Source organism: Haliotis asinina, chromosome 6 (assembly GCF_037392515.1).
Source record: "Haliotis asinina isolate JCU_RB_2024 chromosome 6, JCU_Hal_asi_v2, whole genome shotgun sequence".
In the NCBI taxonomy this organism is placed as follows: Eukaryota; Metazoa; Mollusca; class Gastropoda; order Lepetellida; family Haliotidae; genus Haliotis; species Haliotis asinina.
In genome coordinates this window covers 55,608,130-55,625,733 of record NC_090285.1, presented here as the reverse complement: position 1 = coordinate 55,625,733, position 17,604 = coordinate 55,608,130, and the positions used below count along the sequence as shown (strand labels likewise).

Here is a 17,604-nt window from a genome sequence, read left to right as displayed (position 1 = left end):
TGAACGTCAGTTTAGGCAGATATGTACTTTCTTTTGAACGTCAGTTTAGGCAGGTGTTTACTTTCTTTTGTACCTCACTTTAGGCATTTGCATTTTTTGGGGTACGGCAGTTTCCCCTAAAGGTCCCTAACCAACAGTTTGATATTGCCTGCCAAAATGTGTGTCATGACCTTTTATCTGCTTGGTTTGAATATCAAAACTGTACATTGAGCACCTGGTGGCTATTCGCCCGCACATCTTGTGAATACGTGGTTGTTTGTATACCCAGTGGATAAAACGTTCGCTCTGCACATGTAAAACCTGGGTTCGATTCCCCACGCGGGTGTAATGTGCGAAGCCCATTTCTGGTGTGCCTAGCAGCGATATAGCAGGAATATTGTTAAAAGCGGCGTAAAACTAAGCTCACTCACTCATTCTTGCCAAGCATTATCTTCATCTGTAGACTGTGCTTCTGGTTTCACACCTTGTGGCCTTCTTACCCCATTCTTAAACTTTATACCTTAATGTTCATTCATAAATAACATTCATCAGAATATTAAATGAAGGGTCATTCTCCACTCAAACATTCATCACAATGTAGGACCAGTCTCCACACAAACATTCATCACAATGTAGGACCAATCTCCACACAAACATTTATCACAATGTAGGACCAGTCTCCACACAAACATTCATCACAATGTAGGACCAGTCTCCACACAAACATTCATCACAATGAAGGACCAATCTCCACACAAACATTCATCACAATGAAGGACCAATCTCCACACACACATTCATCACAATGTAGGACCAGTCTCCACACAAACATTTATCACAATGTAGGACCAGTCTCCACACAAACATTCATCACAATGAAGGACCAATCTCCACACAAACATTCATCACAATGAAGGACCAGTCTCCACACAAACATTCATCACAATGAAGGACCAGTCTCCACACAAACATTCATCACAATGAAGGACCAGTCTCCACACAAACATTCATCACAATGAAGGACCAGTCTCCACACAAACATTCATCACAATGAAGGACCAGTCTCCATACAAACGTTCAGTACATCACCAGCCAGTCGGGCCAGGAACAGGGGCTTCAAGAGCTCTGTCGAAGTACGTGTAGATGGTCGCCCCTCTCTGTTTGTGTAGTAGTGCTTGTTGTTGTTTATACCTGTACGCACAATGTTTCCTGTAGTTTCAATACCATGACATAATTACTATAAATACGTTATGTGACAAGCTTAATGGTGCAACCATATGGCACTGAAGGCTTGCGGAAGATAAATATTTTATGGAGAAAAAGTATATACTCCACGTGTTGTCCCTTCACGAGAATCTACAGATGTCAAAGCAAGATAGGTCCAGGTAGGCACCATGAATGTCCAAGCCTATATTCTTTGAATATATTCTTTGAAACGAGAAGTAAATGGGAACCTATAGCTTCATACTTAGTCTATAGCCTCAAGCTTATGCAACGTGTATGTAAATATTGCTGCATGGGAAGTGTGTCTTACAAATGCATAGGATGTTCGTGTTTGGTCTTTCAATCATGGTGCTGGTGTGTTTCAGCTCTCTCCTTTTTTGCTGTTTTTGACAATGTTTCATTTCACTCACACTCAACGAATATTGAATCAGTTGCAGCTGCTTCACTGCATGTTCCAAGATGTCGCTGAAAGTACTTATTAAGCACACAAAATATTACATATAACTCAGAGGATAAATGGCTTCAGCAGGTTTAATGTTTTACTATCAAATTTTAGGGTGTTCCCACACTTTTTGTTTGTTGTAAATATTGGGAATTCACAACACATGAATATAATTAATATTGATATTATGCATTGCGTTTCAGTACAACAGCCGTTATAGGTGTAAATGCTAGAGTGACATATCAATGTAACTATTAGCTGTTATAATTTCAGGTGGAAATCTGAGTCATCGGTCACCTGATTATCAGGTTCGTTACTGGTACAGGGAATGTGTGAAACCAAGCACTTCGTGCAATTCCTGATTTCATGAAATCACTATGACGAGGGTATTTAATGTAGTCCCCAAAGTTTCAAGGGATTTCATGAGGTCCATCGATATCGCCACATGATACGTTGAGAGCAAACGTTGGGGATAAACAGGTCGTCGCCATGCGGGGGTACTGTGTGTGTGTAGTCGGGCTGTACATGCGTAACGTAATAAGGCTGTAAAACGAAGGGTCTGGAACGGCTGCGACTTGTACGATGATGGCTATGAATTTGATTACATGTACTTGTTTCTTTGGACTTTTTTAAAATATCTGAAACATATATGTCAAACCCCAATGTTACAAAACCTAGTTGACGCTTGGCATTGAAGGATAAGATAAAGAATGGCTACTGAAATCCAGTAAAGCGTGTATAACTGCCTCCTTGGAATGATAGTGGGTGCGAACTTTGGAACTTGCAATAGACCAGTACACATTCACGCGCCTCTTCCCGCCCTTCCAAGCATACACGTTCACAGCCCCAACCACACACATAACCAAGACCACACACACATAACCACAACCACAATATCACACGCAGTCTAACACGCACGCACGCACACACACACGCATGTGCACGCACACACGCAAGCATAAACGCTCACAAACCAACTGCAAACTACTAGTAGATACTGCTTTCAGTTAACAGTTGAACTATTGACATTCAAGGTAGCAATTTATGCATGGCTGCATGCATGATGAAGGTTCATATAGATTTCAATGTTGTGTCGAACTCTTCCCTTTCCACAAACAGAAATATTTCTAACCTCAGTCTCAACCCACACTTTATTGGGCAAAATAGGCTATACCACCACAATTTATGCTTACCTCAAACTTAACTTCCAGTGTACGTTTACAAAAAATGGGTATAAACATTGAATTTCCATTGATACTTAAATGTTATTTTCAATATGACGACATTTCTTTTGCCCTTCAGTATATATACACCCTCGACATGTGAAGATCCAGGTTACAAATGCTAAGAGGGGACTAAGCGGATGTGGTTGTAAGGCTTGCTATCTTGGTTGACACATGTCATCTTATCCCAATCACAGTGATCGCTGTTGATCACTAGACAGTCATGTCCAGGCACAAGTCTTTACAGATCATATTTCTAGATTATTGTGACGTTAAACAACAACAAACAATACACACCTGCGTGTTTTATTTTGATTGTTTAAGGTAATGGAGTGCAGACGTCTTCGAACAAATGCTCTGCTGGTGGCCACCATCATATCAGTTGTTCTAGGAGGGGTTGTGGGCTTTTTTTGTCGTCAGCTTAACCTCACTCATGAAACCATCCAACTCATTGGCTTCCCCGGCGAGATATTCATGAGGATGTTGAAAATGTTGATTCTCCCGCTGATAGTTGCAAGCATGGTCACAGGTGTGTACCGATAGAAATTGTCAACTCTCATTTTGTAAATTCTACAATGACTTTATCGTTAAAGCGGCATGTGTTGTATTCTTTTCTAAGTGTACTTCTCGTGAATCATCATCATCAGTAGCAGCAGCATCATCAACATCATTAGTATCAGTATCATCATATCATCACATCATCATTATCAACGCCATCATTATCATCATATCATCACATCATCATTATCAACGCCATCATTATCATCATATCATCACATCATCATTATCAACGCCATCATTATCATCATATCATCACATCATCATTATCAACGCCATCATTATCATCATCACATCATCATTATCAACGCCATAATTATCATCATCACATCATCATTATCAACGCCATCATTATCATCATATCATCACATCATCATTATCAACGCCATCATTATCATCATATCATCACATCATCATTATCAACGCCATCATTATCATCATATCATCACATCATCATTATCAACGCCATCATTATCATCATCACATCATCATTATCAACGCCATCATTATCATCATCACATCATCATTATCAACGCCATAATTATCATCATCACATCATCATTATCAACGCCATCATTATCATCATCACATCATTATTATCAACGCCATCATTATCATCATCACATCATTATTATCAACGTCATCATTATCATCATCACATCATTATTATCAACGCCATCATTATCATCATCACATCATCATTATCAACGCCATAATTATCATCATCACATCATCATTATCAACGCCATCATTATCATCATCACATCATCATTATCAACGCCATCATTATCATCATCACATCATCATTATCAACGCCATCATTATCATCATCACATCATCATTATCAACGCCATCATTATCATCATCACATCATTATTATCAACGCCATCATTATCATCATCACATCATCATTATCAACGCCATCATTATCATCATCACATCATCATTATCAACGTCATCATTATCATCATCACATCATCATTATCAACGCCATCATTATCATCATCACATCATCATTTTCAACGCCATAATTATCATCATCACATCATCATTATCAACGCCATCATTATCATCATCACATCATCATTATCAACGCCATCATTATCATCATCACATCATCATTTTCAACGCCATAATTATCATCATCACATCATCATTATCAACGCCATCATTATCATCATCACATCATTATTTTCAACGCCATCATTATCATCATCACATCATCATTATCAACGCCATAATTATCATCATCACATCATCATTATCAACGCAATCATTATCATCATCACATCATCATTATCAACGCCATAATTATCATCATCACATCATCATTATCAACGCCATCATTATCATCATCACATTATCATTATCAACGCCATCATTATCATCATCACATCATCATTATCAACACCATCATTATCATCATATCATCATCATTATCAACGCCATCATTATCATCATCACATCATCATTATCAACGCCATAATTATCATCATCACATCATTATTATCAACGCCATCATTATCACCATATCATCACATCATCATTATCAACGCCATCATTATCATCATCACATCATCATTATCAACGCCATCATTATCATCATCACATCATCATTATCAACGCCATCATTATCATCATCACATCATTATTATCAACGCCATCATTATCATCATTATAAACGCCATCATTATCGTCGTCGTCATTATCATCATCATACTGAGATATAAGTACAACGTCTCCTTTATTTCAAAACATCATCTATTTGAATGGGATATAACGTCTTTTGACTGATGACGAATCCATAGCAAATATACTTTTCTTGATCACATTTCCATGTGACAACTGATCAACACTGGCGCTCGTGTCTTTGCGAGAATTTGTCATAAATGTTTAATAATTTGAGGTGACCCCCGACTCGAAATGTTTCACATTAAAAGTACATTATGATGTATTATACCGTGAAGCATTTCGAGTCGGGGGTCATCTCAAAAACAATCTTTTTTAGATCTTTAATCCTCGTACAGATATGAGGTCATGTGCTTATCAAGTGCTTTACTGATGACCAGGTATTGCAAATGTGGACAGCAAGTCGACAGGAAAGCTAGGACTTTTGACCATGGGCTATTACATTGCATCCACCGTGATCGCGCTGTTGATTGGTGTGCTGCTGGTGTTCACCCTCAGACCTGGTCTAACGGGCTCGGCAACCTCATCTGTACCACCGTCCACACCCACACACTCCCCCTCCCCCGGGCAGGTGGTTCTGGATCTTGTCAGGTAAGTAAGACATCTAATTAATTATATATTTATATGGAACCTCTTTCCCGTCCACGAAAGTCTGGTCAAATGCGCTTTTTGGAAGAACAGAAGAAGAATCAGGCAAACCAGACTTTAAGAACTAGATCAGGGGCTCCTTTCAGGAAGCAACTTTTAATGGCTAACCATAACTCCCATTCTTTAACATTGCTCTAAGGTTACCTTAGTGACTTACGATCGATCACCTTAGTGCTTCGTGAAAGAAGGCTCGGCTTTACAGGAGGTTCCGTCGGTGGAGTCTAGTAATGCCTACAGTTTTAAATGAACAATTTTACGTACCAATGGTTACAAATTGTTCTGCCCCTACCTTTTCACTAACGTGGTAACATTAACGTTACATTACAAATCCTATTATTGTATAATTAATTGAAATGACATTACATTACGTTCTAAAACATTTATTGCATCATTAAGTAACATGAATTATTTACATATGTAAATATGTACAAATATACATTTCTGATGACAACTGAAGTCATTCCATCTGTCTGTGTCATTTACATCAATTTATTCAAATGTCCAGCAGCTGAAAGGAAATCCATGGGGGTCTCGATACCAGCTGTCAGTTGGTCTTTCAGTCTCGTGGGTATCTGGTAGATCTCTGTGTAGATAATCTTATGGGGTGGTGCGACATCTGCACCAACTTGTTCCTCTCAATGCTCTCCAACTTCTGCCGCACTTTCACTAAAGCGAAAATGTTAGGGTGAACTCTCTGCACAGTCTTGTTTAAAGGGGAATGCCACCCCTCGAGATGATTGATCGTCCTCGGGCCACGGGTCTCGTGGTGGGGTCTCTGGCTCGGAACTTGGCATCCACCCAGGTGCTGCCGACGTAGTCATGGAAGGCATCCTTCTGTGCAGGAGATGGGCGTCGTCCATGACTTGGATCAAGACGTCCTCAACCATGCTATTGGAAGGAGGGGAAGTGCTGCTGTTCTTCGCACCGAAGTGTTGACTTCAGTATCCTGCTGGTAGGCTTCACTGAAGCCAAGAGTCTGAACCTTCCTCCAGAGAGTCCTTGTGTAGAGGAAGTATCAGCCACGGATGTCACAGCTGGAGAGGACGGTCTCAACAGCGTTGATGGTGGTGATGACATCAGGCTGAAGGTGGTATCATGTTGCCCTTTGTACGTTGTCGCACAGAAGACGTAGCAGACGTTTATACGTGCGTCGTTACCGGTCGGGCAGCAATCGTCCTCTCCGTCATGTCGTCTCAGGTAGATTCACCTCGCTGAGCGTTTTGTGAAGTGGTGGCATCATCTTTTGTCTCTGCTTGTAGAGACTACTTGTGACTGAATAGAAGGACTTGACAGTCGCTGCTTTATGTCGGTCCAATCTTGAAATCTCCCCGTCGTAGATGGCCAGTACAGGTGTTCTCTCAGTCTGTACCTGTCGCCGCAGAGCACTGGCAATCTTCAGAGCTGCTTGATCCTCCTGTGGATGGTTGTGTGGGGACTGATTTCGAACACACTGTCCGACTGTGGTGCACTTACCAAGGCAGCTTCCATGAACACACTTCCAGTGTACGTAAAGAAAAAGCAAGCACAGTTGCTGCCACCTTCTCGGAATATAGCAGCTCCACCAACTACCCACAACATTTCCAAAACACCATCAAAACGCCCCCCCCACCCCCCACCCCCAACACACTTACCAGAACCACCACAGACACCTACCCATGAACAAAATTATCAACATTCACGAACTTAAGTCTGCATTGAAACACTTCAAATGTTGCACTTCAAATTCATGTATAACAAGTACAATCTAATATTCAGTTTTGCACTAGACATAAGTTTCAGATACGACTAGTGTTTACATAAACTCTTTTTGTGTGCTTGGAACAGTGAGAACATATTGTTTTATAATATCGAGCTATACCTAATTTGTCGTTAGGCATACAAACTAGAGTATATAGTTTTAAAGAAAACTCAACAGCAACAACTTAATATATGTTTTACATCTTCAAGAAGCTATGTTTCAAAATCATAAATGACGTATCTAGATTTTCTCAAATGGGAGCGGTCATCTATGTAATGTTGCAACTTTGAACGTATCAAACCTAGCGATTACTTATTTTGGTTTTATGAAAAGAAAAACTGATATACTCCAAAACTATCGTTTCTTCATTCTTAATCTCAAATGTGCAAGTTTAATCGAGAAGGAACCAGCAGGTGCTGTGTGCAAGGATTACCGCTGCGACCGAAGTTGGAGAACAGAGATGCTTCTTGTGATTACAAGCATCTTGGGTCTGCAGTAATAACAATACACTCGTCCCACTTATGCAGATTTGCAAACTAAGTTTTCAAGAAAGAGTAGCATTAGAAATACTAATTTCACTGCTAAAAATTGCTCAGTTTGAAAACTGAAATGTTTTAATACATGTCTATGGAAACAGAAAGATAAACAGAAAGATTGTAACAGTTTAAGCGTCCCTGACACTTATAAAACTCAATGTCTGTTTCATTGGCATCTATGTGTCTGCCTATCTGCTAATGACAAAATGCAACACACAGCTTCAATCACTGACCACATGCACTTTATACCTATCAGGCCATATACCATAAACAGAATACATTGCTGGTGCACCTGGGTTCTGTCTCTGTCACATTATCTAAGTACACAGTCTGGCAGGTGTGATACTTGTACGAATGACACGTTTGTTTTGGGCTTTTTTTGTTTTTTATGTAGTGGGTTGCAAACAAACTGCATCCATTTTTCCCGGATGATTGGATCGGACGGAAACCGGTGCAAACTCAGATTGCCAGTTTTAAGTCCTGCTTTGTACTTGGACGAACAACAGTTTCCAGCCACTCAGTAGTTCGCCATCACAGTATTTGTTGACTGGATCGAACGGAAATGCAGGGAGCATGTATTTACAAAACCCAGCAACTCTATATACAACGATTACACGATGCCATTTAGAAAGTGGTCAAATGCAACATATGTCATATTTGGGATTTCACTTATACACTATATACAACGGTATATGAATCCATACCGAAACGCTCTATCATATACAATAAAAAAATTGTTATCTATAAAAAGATCTTACTTTCCTATCGCTCACCATACTGCTAAAATGCCAGTCAAACAGATCATCTCTGTACAATGAGCCTTCCGCGGCAGTTCGTTCAGCAGTTCGTTCGTTCGAGGAAAGAAACCCCAAGTACAAAATATTCCACTTGTGTACGCTTATAGTATATATAAAACATAAAGGAACTGATGAAATGGCAATAAATGTGAAATTGCTCTGAACGTCAAATAAGTCAAATTTGGGCGTTACGTTCAATATCTGGTGTGTCCACTATGCTGGGCAGCACATTCACGACATGACATACTCTTGATTAATTTCGGGATGGTTGCCCGTGGTATTTCCCGCCATTCCTACTGAAGAGGTGCACCAGTCTGGGCCAGGTCCACGGGTGTCCAGTGTCTGTGTGCCCTCTCGTCGGAGATAAGCTGTGACAAGCTGGGCCCGATGTGGTCTGGCATGATCATCTTGGAATTCAAAATTCCTGCCAATGATTCTAGCCAGTGGAGCCACGACAGGACGCGAAGTTTCGTCAACGTATCGCTGACCAGTCAAGGATCCATTAACGATGACTAGATCTGTTTGCCTGTCATATGTAACCCCACCCCATACCATGACACTGCCACCCCGATATCGATCATGGTCAATAATTGCCGCTCTGGCATTCCGCTCACCGCTACGGCGCCAACAACGTTTTCTGTCGTCTGTGAATCTGAGGCAGGACCTTGACTCATCTGAGAACATCTTGTAACGCCAGTGGTGCAAAGCCTGTCCCTGATGCTACTTAGCCCATACCAGTCTTTGGTGCCTATGGTGAGTTGTAAGGGCAACACCCTTGAAGGACCGCCATGCTTTCAGACGTGATTGATAGAGCCGGTTTTAAACGGCTGAGTGTGAAATTCGTCGCCCAGTGAATGTACGGAATTCCCTATTGATGGCAGGTGCTGATTTGAAGCCATTGCTTAGGGCCTTTAATGTAATGAGACGATGCTGTCGTGATGTCGTTGAGTTTGGTCTATCACGCTCTGGTCTCATCGCAACCCGACTTGTTTGCATTTCCTTTCTACTTGGTGGGATGACTTGGACCTGAGATGCTCTGCTCCTGGTTTTGAACTGGTCCTGCTGAGCTTTCTTGCATGCTTTCTTCTTCTTGGATGGTGTCCTTGGATCTTCCATACCTTTTGGTGATTGATCGTTGGTTGAACTTGTTGACTGGGAGTTATTGCCGTCAAGTTGTGGCGTTGACTTGTCTCTCGTTGTCATCTATGACGTCTGAATCCATATTGTTGTTGTTGTTGTTGTTGTTGTTGTTAAGGTATGGATCTGGTGGATACTACGGACGATCAGCTGGATCGAAATATGGCTTCAGGCGGTTGGCATGGACCAGTGGTTTGTGTAATTTGTCGTCAGAACTTCGGCATAGTTTGCTCGTGAAATTTGGACCTGAATGTAATAACTGCCATACCACCTTTTTAGTTACATTGGTGCAAATACCTTTTTCCAATCTTTGACAATCTTTTGTTAATTAGTTGCAAAGGCCTTTTTCTACTTTTTGACAATAGAGCCAAACTCTTTGACCTGGGGTGAAATCTGGCTCTTTAGCCTTGCAAATGCAATTGTCATTGTAATTTTTAGCTCCTCAAGCAAATTTAAACGATATTCTTTTTTTGCTGTGCATAAATTTTCCTTTTGAATTAATGTAGCATTCTGTTGAACTCTAATGTCTCGACTGAGAAGCGTAATGAAAGGGGACTTTTGTGTTGATGAATCTGGGGCCATTCGGTCATCATGATGGGTTTTGTTTTACAATAGGCTCTTAGAGATTGATTGATGTGTGAATTGAGCCTTTCTACGCAGCTGTTGTTTATTTGGGATGATATGGGCATGTATGAGTAAATTTGATAGCCAAAAGTTCACAAATAGGTTAAATTTTGACATGAAGTTCTGACCTCTGTCTGAAATTAAGGTCATTGGAGCGCGATACCGACAAAATAATTCTCTTACGAGATTTGTGTCTTCTTGTATTGTGAGGTGGAAAGGTTTCTCACCATGTAGATGCTGCATCGGTAATGACTGAAATGTGCTTGTACTTGTCTGGTGTTGTTGGCAAGGGAACAAGGACGCCGACATGCTACCTGGTGAAGACCTTTTCTACAGATAGTGGACGTACGGGTGCCTTCTTGCTGTAGTAATGCCTCTTCGTCTGCTGACACACCTCACATGTCTAGACATGCGTCGCGATATCGCTGTACATCTTGGGTCAGTAGTATTTTGGTCTCATGGTGTTGTGATCTTTTCTTTTCCATGGTGACAACCACCAAACTTGAAATCATGGTAGGATCTCAGGACCTGATTCTTGAGGGTTTTTGGAACTGCCAACTGTTTAATGAATATCTCTGCATGGTCCTCCTGTCTGTGGGACAAATATGCTTACGGTTCCCTCATCATTTGCAAATGTGGAGGCTTCAATAAGGATCTCTTGGTGATCCTTCTCATCTTCTGGAAGGACATCATATTTGATGTAGTTGAAAATCTGTGTGAAATGGGTATACGATCATATTCAGTCTGAGAGGATTGGATGACCTGTGGGGATAAATGTGGGCTTGCCAAAGTGTTGGTATAGCTTCTTTGCCCAATTGAAGTTACTGTAAAGACCGTTTTCTCAGCCTCTTGTTCGGTTTACTGTTAATATTTTGCTCATATTCTTAACGTGAGTGCATCAGCGTTCCGGTTAGCTTTGCCGCTGCGATGAACAAAGTCAAAGGTATAGGGAGACAGTTCGTGGCGTCCTTGATGGATTTGAGCTATTTTAATGCTATGTGATACGTGTAGACAGTGGATTTAGGGTTCGCCAGATATGTACAAAAGGATGTGATAGCTTCAGTCAGAGCTAAGCCTACTTTTTCTGTAATGCTCCAATTCTCGCTGCCATGAAGAGGTCTTCCACCAAAAGCTACAGGATGTTCATTATTCTTTTCGTCTTTTTGACGCAAGACAACCCTATGCTCATATCGATCGCTTGAAAAAAGAAATTCGTTGTCAAAGTCTGGATAAGCCAGAACAGGTGTGTTACGCATAGCATGTTTGAGTGTGTTGAATGCCTGATCACACTCAAGCAACTGGAACTGGTTTCTTTCCAGAGTCTGCCTCTGAATGTATTCAGTGGCAGGGCAATTTTAGCATTTTAGCATCATCTTTCATATACTTTCTGTAAAAGTTAAAGGACTAAAACTGAACAAACCTGATTGTGTGATTTGAGTGCTTGAGAGGTCTGAACTGCTTCGACCTTTTAGTCATCGACTTGACACCTACACATGATAAAACATGACCCAGATGTGAAAGCTTGTCTTTTTCAAAAATGCATTTTGAAGGTTTCAGCGTTAATTTTGCCTGTTTGACATAGTAGAAGACTTGCTCCAAATGTTGGAGATGCTTCAATCAGCGCAACTTTAAAGACAAATTTTCTTAGCACTATGCTCATTTGCTCGTGAGTTGCTGAAACCAAAGTGGAGAATTAGACAAGCCCTGCGTCAAACGTTTGAATTGATATAGGCCTTGATGGGTGACAAATGCAGTTTTATGCGTTTAAAAACCGTCAGCAATATTGGCTACGCTAAAAGCCGACGTTAAACCTTTAAACCAGCCAGCCAGCAGATATCAGCAAATCTGATAATAACAGTAACAGATTCAAACATTTATGTGTCAGTTTTTAACCTGTGTTTCAAAGCTGTTTCTGTAGTGCCCGCATAGCAAGTTACATTGTGCAGTGCAGTTATCTAACTGCGATTGTTTTCTAGAAGTAACTTGAGCGCAAGTACTGTCACTTCGTTTTGTGAACATGACCCACGGAATTAAAATGCATTTTTAAGAAGTTATGGAGTGAGTTAGTATAGTTTTACGATGCTTTTAGCAATATTCCAGCAATATCACGTCGAGGGACACCTGAAATGGGCTTCACACATTGTACCCATGTGGGGAGTCAAACCAAGGACTTCAGAGAGATGAGCGGACTCTTTGACCATTTTACTACTCCGCCATTTCCGTGGATATTGTAAATGAATTACCACCTAAACATATTTTTCTAAGGAACAGCAATTTATGTTTAAGAACCAAATAGTGGATACCTTTGTAAATAAGGCGAGTGACAAACAGACTCCTTAGTAATTCAACTAAGGTGACGAGAGAACGCTTTAACCACTGGACTACATCACCGCCTCAAGAATCCATGGAACTGATATATATCTGGAGCAAGAGTCGTTTGTGGGCGTTAATTTGGATCGATGATTAATTATTTTTTGTTTTGCACTGATGTTTTATATATGTCTCTCTCTCTCTCTCTCTCTCTGCAGGAACATGTTTCCAGACAACATGGTACGAGCAGCGTTTCAGTCAACACGCACAGTCTTCCAACTTCGTCCCAGGCCCACTGGGATTTCGCCTAGCAACAAGACCCTTAACACATCCACAGACTTGGCAAATAACGAAGAATGGGTTGGCACACTCACCTACCAACCTGGTCTTAATGCCATTGGTGGGTGTTTGGTGGACGTCGGTGGGACCTGAAAACAGTCTATATACGCATACAACTCAGCGTCTACATACTCAGTATATCTCCAAATTTCAATTTCATTAAAATCAACATAACGTTCTGCTTTAAATTTGTGTTTCCCGAACCTTGTATTGCATCACCAAATTACTTTCAATGTTTTGGGGGTTGTTGTTTTTTTTTAAAAAAAAAAAAAAATGCTGTTTACAGGTATTCTGTTGTACTGTGCTGTGTTCGGAGTCATACTCGGCAGGCTTGGAGACAGTGGAAAACCCATGCTCGGCTTTTTCAACACTCTCAATAACGTTACAATGAAAATGGTTAACATTGTGATGTGGTATGTAGTTGCTTGTTACCTCTTTACATAACACTTTACTTGTGTATATGTATGAAATATTAGTTACTGATCATGACATTTATGCATTGAATGTGAAACTATATCAAGGTGGCTCACTCTTTTTTGGATTCGAACTAGCATTTAGGTCTCTTGACATCCCCTAGGACTTCAGAATGAGGCATGTGCATATCTCCCGGCGTGGGTCTTTCGTAGGGATTGCCGTTGTCTCCTCGGACAACTTTTTGTCATTTAACACCCAGTAATAAAAAAAATAGTTTATTTGATGCGGCAAAAGGTGAACACTGTTAGATTACTCATACGAGTGAGCGAGTTTAGGTTCACGTCGCTTTATAACAATATTTCAGAAATATCACAGCGAGGAACACCAGAAAATGGGCTTCACTCGTTGTACCCATGTGGGGAATCGAACCCGTGCCTCAACCAAAGGGCTACACTCACCGATCCCTAATCATCCGGGATAGAAGCTATTTAAATGTTTAAGACGTGCATTCTGCCCATGCACTATTTAAGAATGCAATATCAGTGAATTGAAGAGGTCTCTATGAAGGACCCTTGAAACATGTACTTTCTGCACATGTGTCCCTGAACATAAAATAACAAATACAACAAAAAGTTTGTTTGTACTCAACACCGCACTCAGCAATATTCTACACAACCTGAATACGATGAAATAAATCTATCAAGGACGCGTGAAGGTCCCGGGGTAGAATAGGCCTTCAGCAACCCATGCTTCCCTTAAAAGGCGACTCAGCTTGTCGTAAGGGAGGACTAACGGGATCGGGTGGTCAGGCTCGCTGACTTGGTTGACACATGTAATCGTTTCCCAGTTGTGCAGATCGATGCTCATGTTGTTGATCACTGGATTGCCAGGTCCAGATTCGATTATTTACAGACCGCCATCATGTAACTGGAATATTGCTGAGTGCGGCGTAAAGCTACACTCACTCACTCACTCACATCTACCAAGTCAGAATGCTTAAAGGTTACTGATGACTGTTTCTAACCAGGATCTTCATGAGTATGTGAGTGCAAATCGTCTTCGAAGTGTCCATCGAAGTCGAGTTCTCTTTTTCAGGTTTTCTCCAGTTGGGATTTTATGTCTCATCATTGGAAAGATTCTTGAGGTGCAGGACCTGGCAGAGACAGCGCGTCATCTAGGGATGTACATGGTCACTGGTCTGACCGGTGCCATTATCCACATGTTCCTGGTCGTACCGCTGATGTACTTTATAGTCACACGGAGAAACGCCTACCGAGTTTTGCATGGAGTAGTACAAGCCCTCGTTACAGCGCTAGCCACGGAGTCCAGGTACAGAGAACGCTGGGTCACCATTACAAACTAGGCAAGCCGTTTTAGCAATATTCCAGCAATATCAAAGCGTGGAGGGTGTGTGTGTGGTAAATATGATCTTCACATATTGTACCTATGTGGGGAATCGAACCCGGGTCTTCGGCGTGACGGGCGAACGCTTGAACTACTGGGGTATCCGCCGCCCTCGATGATCTCGATACAAAGTTTGGTTATAGCTAATATCGGGATTATATGTCAAAAATAAAATATATTCAATCATCGTCATGTCTAGTTGACAAGGATTCGACATAGCCACGAAAAGACTATTTAATCAGGAAATACAGAGACAGAGCTTGTGCTTTGAGACAATCGAAAGTTCGACATAACGGTGTTGATAAACTGTTCTCTGCTTATTCTTATCGAAATGGCGGAATTATTAATTTTGAGCTTACATTATTGAAAATATATAATGCCAGAAAATAGCCAGTCTTGACTGTTCTCCGAAACATATTTCCTTCGGCATAAAGCACCCAAAAATTAAAATTAATGGCAATGGTTTGCCCGCAGCTCTGCTACACTGCCGGTGACAATACGTTGCTGTGAGGAGAACTTGAAGGTTCACAAGACGATCAGCCGCTTCGTTCTGCCTATTGGTGCTACCATCAACATGGACGGGTCGGCCATGACCAACTGTATAAGTGCCGTTTATATTGCCCAGCTGAACGGCATAAATCTTGGGTTTGCTGACATCTTAAACCTTTGGTAAGAACTTCATAATTTGTGACGTATTTTTAAGCAAACGAAATTGTTTTACAGTTTGTTTTGATTAAAGGTTGTAAGTTTGGGTTTCTTGACGAATATGCGCGAACGCACGGAACAATTACGTCTACGGAGAAGGTGCTGGTATATTCCATAGGGAGGCAACTGAATACCAGAAATTGATGAGCATTAGAGGAATATATGTTACGCAACAGCACATTGTATTTTTTTTTCAAAAATCACACAGGCGTCCAACAGCCATTCCATGTACACAATGGTAAAGTGACTGTGACTATGTGTCCCAGTCCACCCAGCTGATAATGGGTACCTCGTTAGGATGAGAGAGCCTCAGTAGACTCGGTGCGCCAAGTGGCAGCAAGAGTTGTATACTCCCCAAAGAGTTGAGATTCAAATACGATGTGCTGTTGAAATTGACATCCAGTGATCGAGGGGAAAAATACCAGCTATATAAATACCTGATATCATTATACTGGATAACACTTTTACTGCTGCTGAGAGATCCTAAGAGATGGGGACTTTTCTAGCATTTAGCCAAGGGCTAATACACAGAGAGCAGATAGAATCTATAGTGCCAGTAGGAGATCTATGGTGTAATCGCGGCTGGACGTGACCCTGGTGTGTTGCAGCCTCCTCAACGTCATGGCCAGTATTGGGATTACTGGAGTCCCCGGCAGCGGTATTCCCACCCTGGTCATGATACTGACCTCTGCCGGTATCCCCACACACGACATCCCCCTGCTCCTCGCCGTCGACTGGTTCATGTAAGTACTGTTGGTTGCATTGGCAAGGCAGCGGAAGCTGACAGGCATGGAAATTTAAGTTTGTTTCGAGAAATTGGGACCAGATGTCCATTAAGGTTTCAGGGCATAGTGACACTTGATTAGACAGTGACAAGATCTTCATTGAGGGTCCAGGGCATAGTGACACTTGATTAGACAGAGTGACAAGATTTCCATTGAGGTTCTAGGGCATAGTGACACTGGATTAGACAGAGTGACAAGATCTCCATTGAGGTTCTAGGGCATAGTGACTCTTGATTAGACATGAAGACCTGATCTCCACTGAAGTTCAGGGGCATGGGAATATGATACTATACGGAGTCACCAGATTTCAACTGTTGTAGTAAGGTATATTGGCACAGGTGGAAAATAGAATTCGGAAATGATGAACAGTTTCGCTGATTGCGAGTTGAACATATTCTGTTGATTTTTTTTATGTTTGGTGTTTGGTGAGATTTTACACGGAACCTTTATATTTAAAGACAATTTTACATCGATATACCTTTGCAGAAAGTGAACTGCAACAGATTTTACATTGATGTTTACTGAATATTTTACAATTAGACTAGTCGGATTGCAACAGATTTTTAACCGAATGTTGATGCTTAAAGAACATTTTAGAACGATGTGTATTTACAGGAGTCGAACAGCAACAGTCGTCAACGTGTGTGGGGACTGCATGGCTGCATCATTTGTCCATCATCTCTTGAAACCATTTACTGATGACCATTCTCGGACTGATCGAGCACCTGCTAATGGATGTCTTGTTCATGAATATGAAACTGTGTAGGGCAAAGAATTAACAGGTCAGTGTTAATGTCAACGCTCCTTTTTGAGTGTTTCTTATGCATTGAAATCATATCAGTACATTCCGATACGCTGTGAACTTTACAAACTGAAGAAAAGGAGCATATGCATGTGATGAATAGCCATACATTGTCAGTTTTCACCTTATCACATAATATTCCGTACATTCCCCAACTAGATCAAACCGTACATATCTGTGACGCGAGGGTGTGGTTATAATGTGTGTTACTGTTTCCATGTGAAATTGAAAGACTATTTTATAATCAAAT

The 17,604-nt window shown here is 41.1% G+C and overlaps 2 protein-coding genes across 2 annotated transcripts; both read left to right on the top strand.

Annotated features, from left to right (window-relative positions):
- The first annotated feature begins 3,195 nt into the window (after positions 1–3,195).
- LOC137286216 (putative sodium-dependent excitatory amino acid transporter glt-6) lies at positions 3,196–13,531 on the top strand. Its single transcript, XM_067817938.1, has 3 exons — positions 3,196–3,397; positions 5,496–5,706; positions 13,124–13,531. The coding sequence occupies exons 1-3, from the start codon at positions 3,196–3,198 to the stop codon at positions 13,335–13,337; spliced, it is 627 nt and encodes a 208-aa protein (XP_067674039.1). The 3' UTR covers positions 13,338–13,531.
- Positions 13,518–17,318, top strand: LOC137287961 (excitatory amino acid transporter-like). Its single transcript, XM_067820326.1, has 5 exons — positions 13,518–13,657; positions 14,754–14,987; positions 15,537–15,731; positions 16,376–16,510; positions 17,168–17,318. The coding sequence occupies exons 1-5, from the start codon at positions 13,518–13,520 to the stop codon at positions 17,316–17,318; spliced, it is 855 nt and encodes a 284-aa protein (XP_067676427.1).
- Positions 17,319–17,604: the final 286 nt, after the last annotated feature.